This window comes from Calypte anna, chromosome 8, assembly GCF_003957555.1.
Source record: "Calypte anna isolate BGI_N300 chromosome 8, bCalAnn1_v1.p, whole genome shotgun sequence".
NCBI classification, from domain to species: domain Eukaryota; kingdom Metazoa; phylum Chordata; class Aves; order Apodiformes; family Trochilidae; genus Calypte; species Calypte anna.
In genome coordinates this window covers 9,740,329-9,760,732 of record NC_044254.1, presented here as the reverse complement: position 1 = coordinate 9,760,732, position 20,404 = coordinate 9,740,329, and the positions used below count along the sequence as shown (strand labels likewise).

Below are 20,404 nucleotides of genomic sequence, written 5' to 3'. Positions count from 1 at the left end.
TGCCTAAAACCTCCTTTCAGGTAGTTGGAGAGAGCGATGAGGTCTCCCCTGAGCAGCCTCTTCTTCAGGCTGAGCAGCCCCAGCTCCCTCAGCCTCTCCTCATAGGGTCTGTGCTTGAGTCCCTTCACCAGCCTGGTTGCCCTCCTTTGGACCCACTCCAGGACCTCGATATCCTTCCTAAACTGAGGGGCCCAGAACTGTACACAGTACTCGAGGTGTGGCCTCACCAGTGCTGAGTACAGGGGCAGAATATGAAGGCAACAAGGACAAAGGCAAAGTCCTTCAGTGGATATGCACTAAGCAGGGACACATCAACACTGAGGGCTGACTAGCTAGGGAGCAGCTCTGCTGGAAAGGACCCCGGGACCGTGGTAGAGAGCAAGTCCTGTGAGGGTGTGGGTGTGTGAGGGTGTGAGACCAGGGTTTGTTGTGTCTAGAGATCCCTCCCAAGTAGAGTGTGATTCTACAGTTCTGTGTTCTCAAATGAGATATCACAATAAAGACAAGGTTATTGCTGGTGGTGACTTCCCAAAAATAACCTAATCCTACTCATGTCACTGACAAAACTCCATTCACTTCAATGCCAGGATGTATACTGCAACAGCTCATAAATTTCTTTCATCACAGGCTCCAAAAAATGAAAAAGATAAACACACTCACACATCAGTCAGTTTTTCATAAAAGTTTTTGACTTGGATGAAAGAAGGGCATATTCATAGAAACAAGTAGGGTTTAAATATATATATATAATAAGAAATACTGATACCTCCAGCTTCAGTTTAACATCCTCTTTTGTTTTAGAGATGTTGTCTAAGCATGATATTGCTATCTCCACTTGACTGCAATACTGTCCATAAATAACCAATCTAAATCAAAGCAAGAGATAAAGAATAAAATGAACATTTGCTTATTTTAGAACAATCCTTAATCATTTTTCACAAATACATTAATAACAATCTTCTTTTCAAAAAGAGCAGTACCTAAATAAACAAGCACAGGATTTAGCCACAGACTTTAATGGGCAGCAAAAATACAAGGAAGACTATTAAGGAGAGAATACAATTTTTAACTACTACAAAATCCTTAAAATCATTCCCATTTCCTTTGGTCCTCACATGTATATGTTCTGATAAATACAGAACATGTTAAAAAGCAGCACACCTGCTGTTTAACAGAACAGTCTGTAGTATTTACAACACTGGATTCTGAAGGTTGTAATAAATTCTGTAAATTTATTGTGTAAACATAAGTTTAACAGGATTAATTACAGCTATCCCTTGAAGAACTTGTAGGTTACAAAAACTGATCCATGTCTGTAGTTTCTACCAGGTTATATCCTGTGAGCTCTCAGATCAAACTAATAGCATACAATAACTCAAGACATGGCCAACAGTTGTCAAGGGCAGTAATGCTCCTTCAAGGAGTCTGGTTTTCTGAGAGAAGTTTCTTGCCCCTGTTTAGAGTGCTTCCTTCGGCTAGTTCTGTTGCAAAAAAAGTGTTGTTTCTTTCCACCTTTTCACTGAAAAAAATCTTGAAGAAATCTTGAGACAACTCCTTCTGTATGCCTCAAATCCCATTTTTGGAGATTCTTCTTGAGGTCGCCTACATTTCTTCTTCTCTTGACGAATCTTTAGCTTTATTTTTTTCTTCTTTTTTTCACAACTGATGATGCTGTTTTATCACCTAACACTTCTGATTACTTTTAATCACTACAAAGTTAAGAGACAGAGTCCACCTTCATCCGTTTCCTTTTTGTATAATAGAAACTTGAGGTTTATTGTCAAGTTTTTTTTCCCCTATTAGCACACAACTCAGAAATATTTTTGAAAGAGAAGCATCTTCCAGAACCACTTCATGTTCCCTATTTGCTCCTACAGCAGCAGGAAGTCTAAGAGCCTGGCAAATAACTATGTTATTAAATAACTCTAACATAAAAACTGAGACATAGTGTCTCTGTAGGCAAGACTTCCTATGGGCAGTCCAGGATACTCTCTTGCTTCAGAAACCACCCTCCTGTCTAATGGTTTCTTGACACTGCTGTCCAGTTTCTCATTAGCCTGTTACTACTGCAACAATCCTCCTTAAGGCCCCATCACCCTCAAGCAAATCCAATTAGCTCCCATAGTCTTTCCCACTTCAGTCCCAGAAGGAAGTATTTTGACTTTCAGGCTCAAAACACCAAATACTAGCTTAATAAGTACTGTCATCAAATTCAATCCTGTTCCAGAAATACTCAAAAATACAGTAAACATTCCATTGAATTGAGCACAGATTACCACAACTGAATAAATCTTACCTTTCCTTGTAGTTAATAAAAATTTGATATAGGTTCTGATCATTTTTGTTAACAATGGAATCATTGATGTCCTCTGTCAGATTCCTGTGAATTTTCACTAAATCCTTAAAAACAGGAGTGGGAAAAACTTTAGAAACAGAATGAAATAAAGATTCAACTATAAAAATAATATTTTTCATGTTAGATCTAATAATTTCAATAAATTCAAAACCAGATCATTTCTGAGTAGAATTAATTTCAAGGTTTGACACATCTTCCATGTAGTGCGACAAGAAAAACTAAATTCCAAGAACTACCTATTAGAAACTAATTTATTCTAGCTTGGAACATGTACTCTTAATTAATCTTAATTTCATAATGATCATTTTAAAATTAAGCAAGCCAAGTAAATGCTTTAGTGACAAGATAAAGTAATGATTCATGTCCCTGAGCTTTGAAAAATTAGTTCTGTATATTGCATTGGTCAATTAGTGATGTTCTAGCTAAGTTAACTGCAATCATAATGAGTTTCTTAATACAGCTCACCACCTAATGGCTGAAAGGTGAGAATACTGCATAAAGATTTGCTCCCTCAGTATAGTAGCAACTCAAACCTTTTCACTGTTATACAGAAAACTGTAAGCAACTGTAAGAGATTACATCATCCTTAATACTGTATGGATACTGCCAGAGAAATCCTCAAGAAATTAAGTCAAAACAGTTTACAAGTCTTGACATCAAGATAACTGAGTGATGTACAGACCATTGCAATGAAAAAGAGGAGTTTACCAAAAAAAAAAAAAAGAAGGAAAAAAAAAAGCCATTTGAGGATGTTTTAATGCTGTAAATCATTTTGTTTAATGGTTTAATGCCATTAATGCCGAAGAGGGCCCCAAAGGTATTCAGAGGGCTGAAGTACCTCTCCTGTGAAGACAGGCTGAGACAGTTGGGGTTCTTAAGCCTGGAGAAGAGAAGGTTCCAGCAACACCCTATAACAGCCTTCCAATACCTGAAGGAGGGCCTTCAGGAAAGCTGGAGAGGGGCTTTTTTCAAAGGCATGTAGTGAGAGAACAAGTGGTTATGGCTTTAAAAATTGGAAGAGCATAGATTTTGGCTAAACATTAGGAAGAAATTCTGTAGTGTAAGAGTGGTGAGTCACTGGCACAGCTTGCCCAGGAAAGCTGTGGATGCCTTCTCCTTGGAAGCCTTGAAGGCCAGATTGGATGGAGCTTTGAGTGACCTGGTCTAATGGGAAATGGCCCTACTCAGGCAGAGGGGTTGGATCTGGACGATCTTTCTGGTCCTTTACAACCCAAAACATTCTGTCATCCATTCTATGATATATACAAAAATAACCCAGAATACTGAGTTGTAAACCAAGTGAACATTTCACTTCACACTAATGGAAACCAAAAGTACACATAAGATCAAATGTGACGTAACAGATAAAGGAGCAAAAACATAAAACAGATCAAATTTACTTGCTAGCAATTGTATGGCCATATCCTCAGAATCTCTAGTTGCAGCAGACAAAGACAGTATTATAGAAATGCTTCATGACTAACATATTACAGGAGCACATTTGCAAGAGTGCACAGGGACTAAACTAAGCAACAGCCCTGAAAAACAGTTTAATGTCAATGGGATAAAATGTCTTCTGGAGCTTCCATCTCCAATTCAAAGTCAAGTTTTCACTTCAACTGATGTTAAAATAATTAGAAGTTAATGAAAGCTCCAATACTTCCTCTGGTTTTTCCCTCTGTATGCCCACATTCACATCACAATTCAAATGCATCCACAGTTGTGTAAATGCATCTATGTGTGCACACCTATAAGCATACAGATGTACATACAAATGCATATATATGTACCTATATGTATATATACATAGAAACGTGTACACAGATACACAAAAAAATAGAGCCACACATACATTTTATAGGCCAGAAATTTAAAATCTGAGCCTTAACAAAAGGCACTCTTTAGATAAGTGAATAGCTTCAAATGGTTTTGTTTCTTTCTCTTAAAAATAAAATATATTTTGACATCACCAGATTTTGTTCAGTAAGCAATTTTCAGAGTCTATATAAGGAATATAGCATCACCCTAGAGCACTGATTATTCAGCATAACCCTTCAACAGAGGCAAATCCATCCTGTTCTAAAAACATTGCACTTGTTTTCCACATAGCTGTTTGCTGTAGAATTCTGTCTAACAGCTATTTCTAGTTTAAAAATAAGCTTCCACTGCCCTCCAGATTTCCTGCTGAGGAACTGCTACAAGAGTTAAGGTCTGACCAAAGTGTTTGCACATAATTTTGGCTTAGGCAAACCCCATATTCTTTTTTATATGCCTATAAAATGTTACTAGAGTCACAAACAAACACCATCTTGTAACAGCAGAATACTGAATATTCATAGTGTAAAGCAAAGTAAAATAACCTTAACATAACAGTTTACTACATGTCTTCCTGCATTCAAAGAAACAGGTTTTGTTCTTTTCACTCCCCTTATCTGATCTCCTTGTGTTTCTTTAAGGAGTAGTGAGCAGACTGATCTCTCAGTTTGTTCTTAGAGTGTGTAAGACCTTTTTACATCCCTCATTAATATGGTGTTTATATCCCTCAATATGGTGTTCCATGATGTCTGGCTTTAGGTCTTTCTGTGCACATAAGACAAAGAGATTTACAGCAACTTAAGACCTTATTAGTAATGAATAACAAATGTTAATGTAGGGCAGAATATCAATTTGTGTTCAAATGCAAAGGGATCTCTACAGACAGCTGACATAATTCCAGAAGAGAATTCCAGAAGGTTACTGATACCTGTGGTAGTGTTTTGAACTAATATTCAAAGAGAGGAAAATTACATCAATTGACATTGAGGGTGAAAACTTTCTAGTGGGAAAAAATGTAGCAAAGTGTCTCACACATATTGTCCTGTAATTCATCTGTGTAATAAATGGTGTAAATTTAGCTTCTGTCAGGATGGTGCCAGAACAGCAACTAAAACATTCTTGCAGACCAGGTTCCCAAAGAATTAAAAAACTTCAACACCTCCTTCTACAGCCCTGAGAACCTGCAGGATATGCCAGAGATGGCCAAAACAGACATCTTTTACAGGCAAAAAAGGTTTGATGTGTCTTCAATGACGCCAGAGCCAGGGTAGATAAAAGGATTTGCAGAGTAGTTATAGAAATCTTCACTGAAAAGACCACTCAGCATTATAGTGGTAGACAACCTAACAGTCCCAACTTTGTACCTTCACTAAAATGCCAGCATACATTAGAACACAATCCCTACAAATTATTAGTTTATATGGGTCAAAGATGCTCCAGTTTATAACCACTCAATGACACAATATTATTTCTTTTATCCTATTCCCTCAAGCAGAAAAAGACTGAAATAGTGTGCACATCTGTTTTCATCAACTACTCTACATAAACGTATTGTACAACATATTTCAAATAAACATTTTGTGCAGTAGAATACATCAGTCTGCTATGAACCTTTTATACATTCACTAATTGTGTAGTACTTACAGGAATGTTGATGAAAACAGTATCAAATTCTGATGCTGACAGAAATCTTTTCAATGGCACCATGAAAAACTGCAAGGAAAAATATTTATATATACATCAGTTATGTAATTTTATTTTCTATACTGTTACAAAAATACAGATTTTTTAAAACAGAATCTTACTTTCTCTATCGATTCCAGAGTTTCAGTGTATTTCTCTTCCGTTTGCTTTATTTCAGCAAGACAACAGCTTCTTATGTCATTCTCAGTATATTTCTGCAATTACAGTGGAATTAAACTTAAGTTATCATGAGGCTCCCAATGGATAATAAACACATTTATTTTGTTTGGAATTAAGCAATTAGGTTAACTGCTTCCTGAAATTTTTTGAGTATTGCAGTCTCCCAAGATAATAGCAATAACCAAGAATATTTTAATGTTCAATTACCTGATGACTTAGAGTTTTACTAAAATTCAGCATCAAATTAATATTATGAAAAGTTAACATTTAGACACGAAATGCTGAACTCCCTGTATGTACTTCAGAATCTGAAATACGAGGTCACGTTTAATTAACATCCAGGCTAAGAAATCTTATTGAAAATACTTAGCAGTTAATAATTCCATTGAACCTAACGGGGCTAAATCATGCAAGTAACTTTACATTGCCATAAATATTGAAATCAGTCTAATCCTTGCACTTATTTACTTTTACATCTTTTGGTTCTCAAGAGATCTTCCTATTCAGACACAATATGTGTATGTCCTCAAATCAGGAAGTGCAGTCTCTAAGTTCAGCTCTTGTTTATGTGAGCATCTATCTTCACTGAGACCCTGTGATTTTTCCACATAAGCCATCAGACTCATAGAAAATTGAATTATCAGCACAGGACTGGAGTAGGGCTCCTACTCCAGTAGAGGACAAGGGGCAATGGTTAGGTTAGATATTGGGAAAAAATTCTTTCCTGGGACAGTGTCGAAATGCTGGAAAAGGTTGTTCAGGGGAGTTGTGAATGCCCCCTCCCAAGAAGTTTTCAAGGCCATGTTGGACCTCTTTCAGGTCCCTTCCAGTCCTAGCCATTCTATGATTCACTCTATGACTCTATAAATAATTTATAAGCACTCTTATTGAGGATGAGATATACAGCATTACAGTTTCAATACTTGTAAATCTGATTTCAAAAAAAGACTAAATAGCTGGAAGAAGACAAATAAGCATTTCTGTCAAGAAGACTGAGAACACTGGGAGACATGTAGGTTAGCTCAAAGACCTGACACAGTGACTGCAGAGGCTTTTACAATTAAAAGCAATAATTGATCCAAAATGTTTTTTCTAAAAACAACAATTGCTTAATAAGCAATATTATTATCACCTCCTTTCCGAAGTCTTTTAGCAGTTTTTAACACCTCTCTAAGGCATCCTGTAGCATCTGACTGTATTTTACCTTTCTTCACACAATGAAAGGAATCCATACACTATATGTACTCGACCTGATGACTGGATGTTACTCAAATATAGGAGAAGTCAAGAAAAGAAATTCAGTACTAGAGTTTTCCATTCAAAAGAAGACTTCTTTTGAACCTGACTTTTCTCCTCCAGGAATACCAAAACTTCTAGACTGAAATTTTAACAACCAGCTCTTAGTATGGCCAAGAGCTAGACTCCTTCCACTCCCTCTCCCTCCACTGAGTCTACCTGACACACCTGCTAAGCATACCACAGTAAATACCAAGCAGCATTTAAGATGTCCATGAACCACATATGACTCCTATGATAATTGGCCACCTGTGAAGAGTGGGAAGTGTTTCCCTAGTGCCTAAACCAGATGCCAAGTTGCAAATCACACAGCCACATAAAGCTTCATCACTTTTCACACTTCTGTGCTGCACATGTCAGTATCCTTTACTCTTCTATCTCCATACGACTCTATAAGCAGCTCCTGCAACTGAACATAGCTTCTTGCTCTCACCTCCCAGGTGCTGTGTTATTTCAGAAATTACTCTTTCAAAACTAACTGGGGAAGTCACATAATTTTCTCACAAGAAATATTTAAGTGCCATCCTTACCAGCTGCAGACAGAAGTAACCATTTTGCAAAAATAAAGTCTGTAATTATCAGTAGAAACATACTGTGTGAGCATCATCTGATGATCAGCCTCATCTCAAAAAACATCCTTTGTTCCCAAATTCTTTGGCAGGTAGATGCAGGTGCTGTCACAGCCAATCAATCTGTGATTTTACATTTTGGGGGCTTTAAGTTATTTTTCTCTTTTAGCTTTGGGAGCTCTATAAACTAATCAAATTGGCTGCTGTACTTGCACAAATATAGAAGTTGCTATACCCAATGAGAATTTACATCCATTTGCAAAATGTGTATGTTGTTCACCAACTCTCACATGAACAATTGCAAACAAAATACTGAGACTCTGCTTAAAACCATTCATTTCAGTTTTGTGCTAACACAAACATGTCATTCACACCGGCAATTTTGGTAGAAATTAACATACCAATTTTTTATCTGTACCAGAAACATTCAAAGTAGGATTTGAGTGTAACAAACAAAAGGCAAGAGGGAATAAGAAATAATGTGTGAATACTAGCAAAAGTGATAAAAACTGCCTTTCAAAATCATCTACTGCGAGAGAAATTTAGCAAAACAGATTTTTTTCACAAGATAATGACAATAAATCAAGGATGAGGGAAATGCAAAACATTTTGTCTGCTACTGGAGACTCTGAAAAGCATTGAGTTCCAAAAATCTACTTGAAAAGTGTAGTTTGCTAGAGTATTTATATGCAAGAAATTCTCACATAGGGTTCGGATTAAAGAACTGGTCACAATCATTGTGTTAGCATACAGTGTGTGTATAAACCTGGGAAGAAATTATCCCAAACCAGAAATAATTATCCCATTCAAGAAAGCTGTCACAGGAAAACAACAGTAACGTCTTCATTCAATACATGTTGTGGAAAAATATGCTGTACAACTCTTCCAGTTTTCATTTTCATTCAGTTCAATTTTCATTTACTTTCTACAGGAAACAAATACAACTGTGTCAACTGTGAAGTATCAAGTCCAAATTAGAAGATGATAGTTCCAATTGCTATATTAATCACTAGTTAGAAACGCAGATACAGAAGTGACAGGAAAGGAAGAATCAAAGTTCACATGCTACCACCTGCCAGAGATTACCAACTGCTAATGGCTGAAGGGAAAAAAGCCACACTCATTATGTGAAACCTAAAACAGGTCATTTTGAGTTTCAGTATAAAATAGTATCTCAAAGCAAGATCAGTCACAAAATAAATTATTATTGTATTCCATTTGAAAACTATATTTCTTTAAAAAAATTACTCTAGTTAGCCATCAACCCTTTGCTGCAAAGTCTTACAGAGGGGATAAAGTACTGCATGCGACAGTTAAAAATAAAACTGCTATTGTTCAAAAATAGCTAGGAATAGAAAAACATACAGGTTGCTGTGCTGCTTCATCTTTCATTAGGTCTTCGTAAACCTCCCCACCTTCATCTTCTCCATAGACGCAATCATACAACTCCTCATCTTCATCAACACCAGTTTCACTGGAAGGAAAAGGCAATTTTAAAATTCTGTGCAGCACAGCAAAATTACCATAAGCTTCTCATAGGAACAGATTTATGGAGTAAACTAATTAACTGAACCATTTCATGAAAAAATTCATTAAGAGAAATTAAGACCACTAAGTTTTTATCCTCAATTTATTTAAAATATGATTGCACCAAGTCAGTACCACGCTGAGGACTGCATTAATTATAACTTAATATATTTAGTTCACAAAGGACCTAAACCAGACATAAAAAACAGCTTGTCAGGATGATTGTCCGTGATTGTGAGGTATTGTCCAGCTGCTCTCTTTGCTTTGTCCCTTTTCCCACCACAACCAATGAAGAGGAGCTGCCTCTACTCACTGCCTGGTATTCCACTGCACTGGGATGCAAGACAGTGGTACAGGTGTCTCATTCCTGCCTAAAGAACGGGTTATCTGGGGCAAAATACATGAAAGACTGCAGAAACAGCAGCTGAGTCTCTGCTTCCACACAGTAACTATCTTAATCACCTCATGGCAACCTCCAGCTACCCAAAAATGAAAAAAACCAACCTTTCAAACTGAAAAAAATCACAGTTCAAAAAAACCAAGAGTATGCACAGAAACTGTTTGTGTATTACCCAGACTACAGAAATACTTCAGTGATAAATTGATGCTCAACTCCACTCTCAGATAATTCAGCTTCATTAGAATAACAGTCCTGCTGGAGCTTTGTCTACTTTGCACCAGGATCCTAGGAAACCCATATCATTTCTTTCACTCACATTTCTTAGTCTGCATCTACAAAGGAACTCTAAGATACTGAATCACAGAATCATATATCGGTTTGGGTTGGAAGGGACCTTAAAGATCATCAAGGTAGTGAAAGCAGTCCTGTCATAATACATAGACTTGATCAGATGTGCTGATAATTGAGATTTTTAATGTTGGAAACCCTTCCAAATAAAGAAAAAATAAATAAATAAATAAAATTGAGGATCAGCACACACTAGAACTGGGAATGTCAACCACTTCTGTAAGTGGATAATCAGTACTCAATAACAGAACTTCAGAAGCTCTAGTGGCAGTGATTAATGATTTCAAAGAAACCAAAATGAACGGGAATTGCCACCAACAGCGCTGGACAGACTGCTTGAAAACACCATCCAAAATCACTGTCTATACACACATAGTTTATATAGAATATATTTAGTCAGGATTACATAAAGAAACAAAATGAACGTTTTATTCTCATTAAGTATGTACCTTCTTGGTTTTAAATCAAGACCATAAAAAAGATAAAGAGAGAAAGAGTTAGAGGTTTCAATAGATGGAAACATTTTTGGGAAATATTTGGGAGATTCAACAGAACAAAGAAATTGCTCACATCATGTCCTTCTCAAGCAGATATCATGCCCCAGGAGAGCTAGAAAGATCAGGTGCACCAGGTTAGTCTAACATTTCAGTTTGCACCAGTGTTAACAGTGTGCTAGCATTTAACACTGGCTGCTCTGTCAGCTGCAGCACAGACACACTCCATTTTACAACCTATGCTCCAGAGGACAAAAACTGGCAAAAGGCAGAATAAGGACAGAAATATTAACTATTAAGTTTAAATTCATTCTGAATTCCTTAGACACCACACTTAAACTTAGACCCAATTAAACTAATTTTAATCAAATACACTTATTAAGAGAAGCTTTAAATGTGGGCTGTATGAATCATTCACTGGGACTTCTGTGTCTTCTGAAGAGAGTACTTCTTGAATTGCTTCCTCCACAACTATCATAGTTCAGATAATAGTTGTAATTTGAGGGTAAAGAGCAGCTATGAGTCTCTATTTCTTTGGTATGATTTGTTAACTTTTCATTTTTTAAAATGAAAGACTGTCTCCCAGTACTGAATTTTAATGCCTATTTAAGAACCAGTAGTAACATTTTCAAACAGTGCTAATGCCACCCCATCCAAGAGATGCAGACACCACCTCTAGCCCACCTGGGTCTTAGAAGTCTGCAGCTCCTGCCTTCTGCCCATTCAGCTGCACAGAATAAAAAGCAGCTGAGGCAGCCAGCCAGCCAGCTGCAGGAGACAAGTAGAAGTTTTGCAGGGAAGGTGAAAAATTAAGCAATACTAACAGTGGTGGGTTTCCCTTCTTTATAGGCATTACAAAACAAATCCACAGTGTGAATAGCATCTACTTCACCACAGCACAGCAAGTGACACACAATGTGGCCAAAGCCAAGGTGAAGCCAGGTGAGCAGCAATGGTGAACAATGAGCTCTGATCCCAGCTTGTATCCAACACGATTCCTAATGGATCAAGAGATATACAGCACCAGATCCTCCCTGACATGTTTTTATGCTGAGATGTATTAATTTCAACAGTCTGCAAAATAAAGCTGCAGTCTATCTTGCAATACTATACGGTATGTTCATGTGTATCTTACCTGCACTTCAAAGCCTATATGAAAATTGGCAATAATTTATAAACCTGCAGACCCCCCAGAGAGGTAAACGAAGAATTTTATTAACCTGGGGGGGTAATTATAATATGAATTTTAATATGAAGAATTGGAAGAATTTTATTGAATTTGGGAAAGACCCACTTGTTTTACGTTGCTAACAGAGCCCTCTATGAAACATGCTTCCGTACATACATAAATGTGTTACAATCATTCAGATAAGCTTTCATAATTATTTCTTCCTGATCAGCATAATGGCTGATATTTTTTGTCAAATAAATATCATATTCTTATTAAAACTGTGTTCTATAGCATAATTTCACTGATAGCATGCAACTGAAAGCCAAAATCTTTAATTTAATTGAAGATTTAGAACATACTCTATTAAATCAGGAAGACCTTTGTAGATATCTTCATCATCAATGCTTTCTTCTGTAGGGAAGGGCCTATAAAAAGATAAATAACATGAATTTTAGAAAGCACTAGCCTAGTCTCATAGTGGGTTTTTCTTTGGTTTCTGAAATTTACACAGAGGTTACTATATGCTAACATGTTTATACATTTCCCACTTTCTCTGATGAACAGTACACATGGTTTTAGACTTGTATATATTAACTGATACTATATATAATATATATTTTTTAATATATATATATATATATATGAAATAAAAAAACCCCGTAAGACAGGTTGTTATAAATCACCACTAATACATTATAGGTTTCATCTGAGAATATCAACTGCTCTTTTTAGCAGGGGACATGGATTACAGGATTGCCTATAGGAAATTTTGTCTATGTTTTTAAAAAAATCATCCATTCATATATGGTATCAAAACATTAAGTCTTTGACAGGCCACAATTGTATTTCATGAGGTTAGGTGCAGCTGGGACTTCTTGGTTTCTTTTTGAAAATGAGAGTTTTACAAACTTGGAAGTCTTTCTAATTTTTAGAAGAGAAACAGAAAAAAACATTTATCTTGACACAATCAGCACTGACTTAGAATCCATGTGTCACAACTCTAACACTGATTTGTAATACTAACTGCTCATTTGCTCACCTTGTGTTTCAACATGAGAAATAAATAGCCCAGGCACTGCAGTAAGGATACCAGAGGTAGAAGATACCCTTCGGATCTCCTCAGAGGTCCAGAGCTCTGTACAGTTGTCCACTAAGCAATGTGTTTTACAACCAGAGAGGTTCTCACTGGGAGACACTGCCTATACTGCATCTAGCAACTTTTCCAAGGAACATCATGCAAGAGACATCATCCCCAACATTCACTAGGAGAGCAACATACCTTATTCCCGTGCCTAGTGCAATAGGAGTGCGAGAAAGTTTTGAAAGTGTTTCTATCACCTGGAGAAGAAAAAAGAGAAGCCATGATTAGCTGTAGAACAGAAGCAATAAAACATTTCCTATTTTTAATTATCAGCAACACCATTTAACATCTAGTGATATAAGCAGACACAGAATCTGGCTACGCCAGTGAGTGCACTGAACTTCCACAGATTTCCCATGGGGTGGTCTTCAGTGCTTTTGTACTGGGCACTGTGATGGAAGCATAGAGGAAAATAAAGACCTCTGATTTACAAGTTCTAGCATGAGTAAAAGACAATTTAAATGGATTTTAAACCAGGCCATACATGTAAAAAAATTGACATTCATTTTGCAGTTGGATCTGGGTGCAATTGTACTAAAATTTTGTCTTTCAGACTTCACTGAGTATTTTTCTATTGTGGCTCCAGGAAAAAAAAAAAAAAAAAAAAAAAAAAAAAAAAAAAAATTCCGTCTTAATTTGAGGTTTTCCAAACACAGGCCAGAAGAGGGAGCCAGACGCCAAATCTTTCCAGGAGCAGCATGCCCAGATAAGGTACTTACTCCCAAAATAGTTTTAAAAAGCAGCACATTTTGAGCCCATAAACTGTGTTTATTTTTGGAACCTGGCACAAGTCTGGAAGATTTCTAAGAAAATACCTTTTGTAAGTGCTCAAGGTTACACAGTAAGAGAAGGAAAACACTGGGGAGGATGGAATGCAAGTACAGTCACATACATAGAGTTGCTTTGCTGTCAGCTGTAGTAATATATAACCAACTTGTACTTTGCCTAGCATGTCCTTTCTGTCACAAATATCTTCTTATTTTGAGAACTAACAGACTGGCAAGTCTTATTTGCTAGAGAGACATAAAGACCTAAAACGACACCCTCTGAGATTCCATACTTCCCATGACAAGGTTCCCCTGAATTTCTAAGATATTTCAGTTTTTGATCTTACAACTTAAAATCCATATTAACCTCAAGTGAAATTTCTACAGAAGTTTTTATCAGTAATATCAAAGTTCAGTACAGTAATTCTACATTCTACGGGCATTTGGGAATAAATTTTACAATTAAAATTGTTTATTTTTTAAGTTCTAATTACAAGACAAACCCTGTTGAAAGTATATCTCCCAAAGAAAGGACAATGACATGTTTACAAGGAGCACAGTGAGGTGCCCAGAACTGAACACAGCACTCAACATGTGCCCTCACCAGAGCTGAGTACAGAGGGATGATCACCTCCCTACTCCTGCTGGCCACAGTGTTCCTAATACAAGCCAGAATGCCATTGGCCTTTTTGGACACCTGTGCACACTGCTGACTCATATTAAGTCCACTATTGACCCATACCCCCAGGTCTCCCTTTCCAATTTATAGCTTTCTAACTGCACTTCCCCAAGTCTGTAGCTTAGGTTGTTATGACCCAGGTGCAAGATCTGGCACTTGTCCTTGTTAAACCTCATACAATTAACCTTGGCCCATTGGTCTAACCTCTCTAGGTTCTGCTGTAAGGCTTCCTTACCCTCTAGCAGATCAACACAGCCACCTAGTTTGGTGTCATCTCCAAATTTACTGAGGGTACACTCAATCGCCTCATGCAACTCATTAATGAAGATATTAAAGAGAAGAGGCCCCAGTACTGAACCCTGGGAGACACCCCTCATGACCAGTCATCAGCCAGATTTAGATCCATTCACTACCAATCTTTCAGCCCAACCATACAGTCAATTTTTTGTCCAATGCATGGTATATTTATCCAAGCCAAATGCCATAAGTTTCTGAAGAAGAATGCTGTGAGAGACAGTGTCAAAAGCTTTACTAACATCCACAGACAATGTCCACAGCTCTTCCCTCACTCACTAGGCGAGTCATCCTGTTATAGGAGATCAGGTTAGTCAGACAGGACCTGCCTTTCATAAACCCATGCTGTCTGGGCCTGATCACTTGGTTATCTTGTACGTACTGTGTGATGGTACTCAAGATGATCTGCTCCATAACCTTTCCTGACACTGAGGTCAAACTAACAAGTCCATAGTTTCCTAGATCATCTTTTCAGCCCTTCTTTTAGATGGGTGTCACATTTGCCAGTTTCCAATCAACAGGGACATCCCCAACTTGCCAGGACTGTTGATAAATAATGGAGAGTGATTTGGTGAGCACTTCTGCCAGCTCCTTTAGTACCCTTGGATGGATCCCATCTGGTCCCATAGACTTGTGCACATCCATGCACAAGGCAGAACAGGGCATTGATCATATCCTCCTGGACTATGGGGGCTTCATTCTGCTTCCCATCTTGGTCATCCAGTTCAGAGACTTGTACTCTCAAGAAACAATTGGCATTGATGAAGACTGAGGCAAAATGAGCACTCAGCAGTTCATCCTTTTCCATGTCATCGGTCACAAGATTCCCTCCCAGGTCAAGCAGAAGGGGGAGCTCTTCTTTTGCTATTTACATATTTATAAAAACTCTTTCTATTATCTTTAATGACACTGGTGAGATTTAATTCAAGCTGAGCTTTGGCCTCTAATTTTCTTCCTACATATCTTTACAGTAACTTTGTAGTCTTCCCAAGTTGCCTGCCCTTCCATGGCCAATAAACTTTACTTTTTTTTCCGAGTTCTATCCAAAGCTCTTTGTTGAGCCAAGCTGGTCTTGTACCATGCTGGCTCATTTTAAGATGCACAGGTACAGTTTGTGCCTGTGCCTTAAGGATTTCCCTCTTGAGGACTGTCCAGTCTTCCTGGACTGCTTTGTCCTTGAGGACTATATCCCAGGGGATACCACCAAGCAATTTCCTAAACTTATCAGTCTGCCCTCCAGAAGTTCAGGGAGGAAGCTCTATTGACCTTCCTCCTTACTTCCCCAAGAATTGAAACTCAACCACCTCATGGTCACTTTGTCCAAGATGAACACCAACCTTTACATCTCCCACTAGTCCTTCCCTGTTCACAAACAGTAAATCTAGCTGTGAGTTTCCCCTAGTTGGCTCAGTCATCAGTTGTGTTAGGAAGTTATCTTCCACACACTCCAACTATCTCCAGGACTGCTTCCTGTATGCAGTATTGTATTTCCAGCAAACATCTGATATATTGAAGTCTCCCACAAGAAACAGAGGAAGCCAATCTGAAACCTTACCCAGCTGCTTCTAGAACACTTCATCAACCTCCACCCCCTGGTTGCATGGTCTATAACAGACCCCTACTATGATATCTGCCTTGTTGCTGTTCCCCCTGATTCTTACCCATAAGCATTCAACCCTATTATCACCATCATTAAAATGCTCAAGACAGTTGAGACCATCCCTAACGTAGAGGACCACTCCTCTCCTTCCATGCCTATCCCTTCTGAATCATGGGATGCATCCCACCATGTTTCTGTGATGGCAATTATGTCGTAGTTTTCTTGTTGGACAAGAGCTTCAAGCTTTTCCTGTTTATTGCCCATGATACATGCATTAGCATTTTAGCTGCTGTACCTTTGTGCATGGGAGGAGCCTACCCCCTACTTGGAGTTTCTCAGGTCCCAATAAGCCACAACTCATCTCTGACTGATTTATTACTGTGTAAACTAGTGTACATGTACTTGAGCTGGGCTGCTGATTACACTCTTAATTTGAGCTTTCCACCCTTAGGCTCACCTCTGGAGAGCCTGGTTTCAATCCCCTCCCCCTGACCTAGTTTAAAGCCCTCCTGATCAGCCCTGCCCACTTACAGGCTATAGTCCTTTTGCCCCTGCTAGATAGCTGAAGCCCATCTGATTTGAGGACACTAGGTACCATGGAATTTGTCCCATGGTCAAAGAACCCAAAACCCTGCCACTGACACCAGCCCGAGCCACGAAATTAACCTGCCAGATCTTCCTGTTAGTTCTCTCATCCATCGCTGTCATTAGAGGGACAGAGAATACAACTTCCATGCCTGATCCCTTAACTAGCTGTCCCAGGGCCCCAAAATCTCTTGTGACTGCTTTTGTAGATCTTGATACCAATTCATCACTACCCATCTGGAAGATCAAAAGTGGGTAGTAATCAGAACGTCTCACCAGGGCTGGAAGCTTACTCATGATGTCCTTTATCCTGGCCCCTGGGAGGCAGCAGACTTCCCTGTCAAGTGGGTCTGGTCTGCATATTGGGCCCTCTGAACCCCTCAAGAAGGAGTCACCCCCAATGACCCTTCTTTTATCCTTTTTGGAATGCATCAAGATCATTGGTTTAGAGCAAGTTGGCCTTGATGGTAGTTTTGGCTGATGTGGGGTATTCTCAGCACTGTCAGCCATTTCCTCCCACCAGGCCCCAAATCTGCTCTGCAATGCTGCTGAGGGTGGTGAGGTTCTTGAGGTAACACACCTACCCCATTTGTGGCATCTGGCTGGGACCTGTTCTCATTGTCCCTTCTCCTGTAAGTTGTCTTGGGATGACTGGGGAGCTTCCTGGGAGAACTGGGGATCCTGAGATGGTAAGGACTCCTGTAGTTTCCTAATAAGATTTGCCTCCCGAATCTTTCTAATGATGAGCAGTCTCTTAAAACACTCATCTAACTCCATCTCCCTCTCCCTGATACTTCTCAACCTGCTCACCTCCTCCCAGAGCTCCATTACTTTGTCCTGCAGCATTGCCACCTAGTAGAGCAGATCAGCTTGCTCGTATCAGGCACAGCCATGATCATCCCAGCTGCCATGGAAAGGCTGTGGCATTCCCAACAGTCTGTGACCTGGATAGCCACGTGCTTCTGCCGAGGCAGCCTCTGAGTACTCACATCCATTTTAGTGAGTGCTGGGAACACAAGTCTTCTTAAAGCAGCCACCACGGCTCCTGGAGTAACGTGCAGCTCCTCAGCACTCTGCTGCTCTCCCTGCCCATGCGAACTGTCCTGAGCAAACTCCCTTGAAAACTTCCCTCTTGAAACTTCCTTTTTCACCCACCCCTGTTCGCCTCACTCGAGGGAAGTTAACTGGAAATCCAGTTACTGGCAAACAAACTGGCCTGACAGATTGGTAAAATCACATGAAAACATTGGTAAAATCACAGGAAAAGAGGTTTAAGGATTATCAAAACAGAGGGGGTTAAGTCTGATGCATTAAATATCCCTTTCCTGTTTCTACATATTTTTTCCCAGCACACAGGAAGTCTTTTGCAAACTGCTCCACACATTCAAACCCTTTTCCTTAGGGGGAATCTCACTTATCTAGCATAATCAGACCCATTAGAAGTGTGGTTTAGACTTTACAGCTATCTATGGTTGCTTCAAGATAACATGAAAAAAAAATTATTAATTTTAGGGAGATAACTACCAAATGTTATTCCCAAAATGTACTGCCAAATCACAACTAAGAGCTGTAAAACAAACACAAACAAAAGCAAGGCTTATCATTTAAGAGGAACAGAAAACTAAAGAAGCAGATGTGTAATCTTCATTGAAGGAAAAGGAAAGTAAAATAAACACACACACTGAAGAAGTGAGAAAATTGTTTATGAGAATATGCAAATGTACAAAAGGAGAGAGGAAGGACCTATATGACTTAGAGAAAAGGAAGGAACACTAGGAATTTTCACTCTTTTCAGAATGAAGGTCTGGCACTACAGGAAGGGTAAACTAACATGCTGGGAAGTCAGTGGGCAGACTTCTATCAAAAACTGAACACGGGATAATCCACTAAGAAGAAAATGGTAATCATCACAACAGCTGTCAGTATTTCATCAGAGGCACCTTGTGTTTTCCCTAAGTACATGATAAAGCATGGCCACAGTGGCATCCTAGGTGGGGAACAAAACAATTATGAACCAAAGACCATTACCCACCCCAGTGTGTATTTAAAATGTAAAAAAAAAATTTTTTTTTAATTAAAAAAAAAAATACAACTTCCACAAAATAAAAGGTAATGCTTGCTCACTGACCTCTCCTATTAACACAGTTTAAAACAAGAAACAGAACAGATTCTACTAAGGAGTCTTGTTCTTGCTGCTGTGGTTTCCTTAAAGAATGTCAGCAATACTTACACAAGTAACCATACATGCAAACATACAATCACAATCACTACCACTTCTGGTCAACAGACTATTTCAGTATTACATACAGGTAAATGTATTTGATTGAACATAAAGCAGAGCAAAGAAAGATTCTCTTTCCACATAAAATGTCACTTCTTTGGTTCGGAGCCACTGCAGGAACTCCTAGGAGTTCTCTGTGAAAAATGAGGGTTTAAAATTGCAGTTTATTGTTTTGTTGAGTCTATCTTTCAGTTTAATAATGTTTGTTTGGTCAGTTTGTTGAGGCGGTTTGTTGTGTCCTGTTGTTTTGGGGTGTATTTGTAAGTGTACGTTTAAGGAAGAAAAGTCAGAAAAACAGGAGGAGTGGCCGACCGCAGGGGCCCGCGAAACAGGGATGTAACGTGAAACCATTCCCCTCAGCAGCAGAGCGAAACCCGCGAAACGTGAAACCGTTCCCATCGGCAACAGAGCGAAGCCCGCGAAGCGAGAACCAGTGCTGGGAGAGCCCGCGGGATGGGAACCAATGATAAACTAATGGGAGACTGAGGGGGAAGGGCTTTGTGAAAAGTATAAAGGGCCGGCTTCACCTTATTGAAGGTGCGAGCCGGTGGTGGGGCTGCGGCCCCCTCGGCCGCCCAGCGTGCTGCAGCGCGCTGCTTTACTTACATCTCTCTCAATAAAAAGTTTTTAAACATGTCAGCGTTTTTGACATTCTCAAATTTCTAGGTCCACAGTGAATCTCACAGGGTTTTTCTGACAACTCACGAAGTACAGAAAAACAGGTATTCCATGGCTGGAACTGCTCTGCAACAACTGCAGAAAAGGCTGCAAGGCCACTGTGCACAAGCTATTAGCAGGAACAGGCAGGCAAAGTTAGATACAGAGTAAAGATTGGTATTTATATTCTAGCTACCAACAACACATGAAAAAAGAAACATTTCTATTCCGTAACATCCAACTGTTACTACATCCCTTCACGCTGGAAAGCTCAGTAACTTCATGACTCCTGGGCAGCTAACCTGAAATGGGGAGATCTTATCAAGATAGTTGCAGGCATAAAAGGAAGTCTCACCTGCACCTGCCTCAGTATAACTCCTTTGCACTAATGCCATCAGACAGAGGTTAAGCAGCTCTTCAGAACTCACATCAAATCCGCACTTGCTTCAAGAAGATGTGAACATCTGTTTTTCAGTACATAGCCAATTTATGCAAAATAAGACATGAATTTCAAGCCGACAATCCTGCAAGAAACCACTCCTCAGCCTGTCCTGGCAAATG

General features: G+C 39.0%; 1 protein-coding gene across 2 annotated transcripts in view; it reads right to left on the bottom strand.

Moving 5' to 3' along the window:
* Positions 1–20,404, bottom strand: part of VAV3 (vav guanine nucleotide exchange factor 3) — a 158,667-nt gene that overhangs the window by 86,145 nt on the left and 52,118 nt on the right. For both annotated transcript variants that reach the window (XM_030455485.1, XM_030455486.1), the window contains exons 3-9: positions 13,119–13,177; positions 12,199–12,264; positions 9,265–9,373; positions 5,977–6,069; positions 5,816–5,884; positions 2,297–2,400; positions 767–866 (exon numbers count right to left, since the gene is read on the bottom strand). In XM_030455485.1, coding sequence (XP_030311345.1) covers positions 767–866; positions 2,297–2,400; positions 5,816–5,884; positions 5,977–6,069; positions 9,265–9,373; positions 12,199–12,264; positions 13,119–13,177 — 600 coding nt within the window. The remainder of the gene's footprint in view (positions 1–766; positions 867–2,296; positions 2,401–5,815; positions 5,885–5,976; positions 6,070–9,264; positions 9,374–12,198; positions 12,265–13,118; positions 13,178–20,404) is intronic.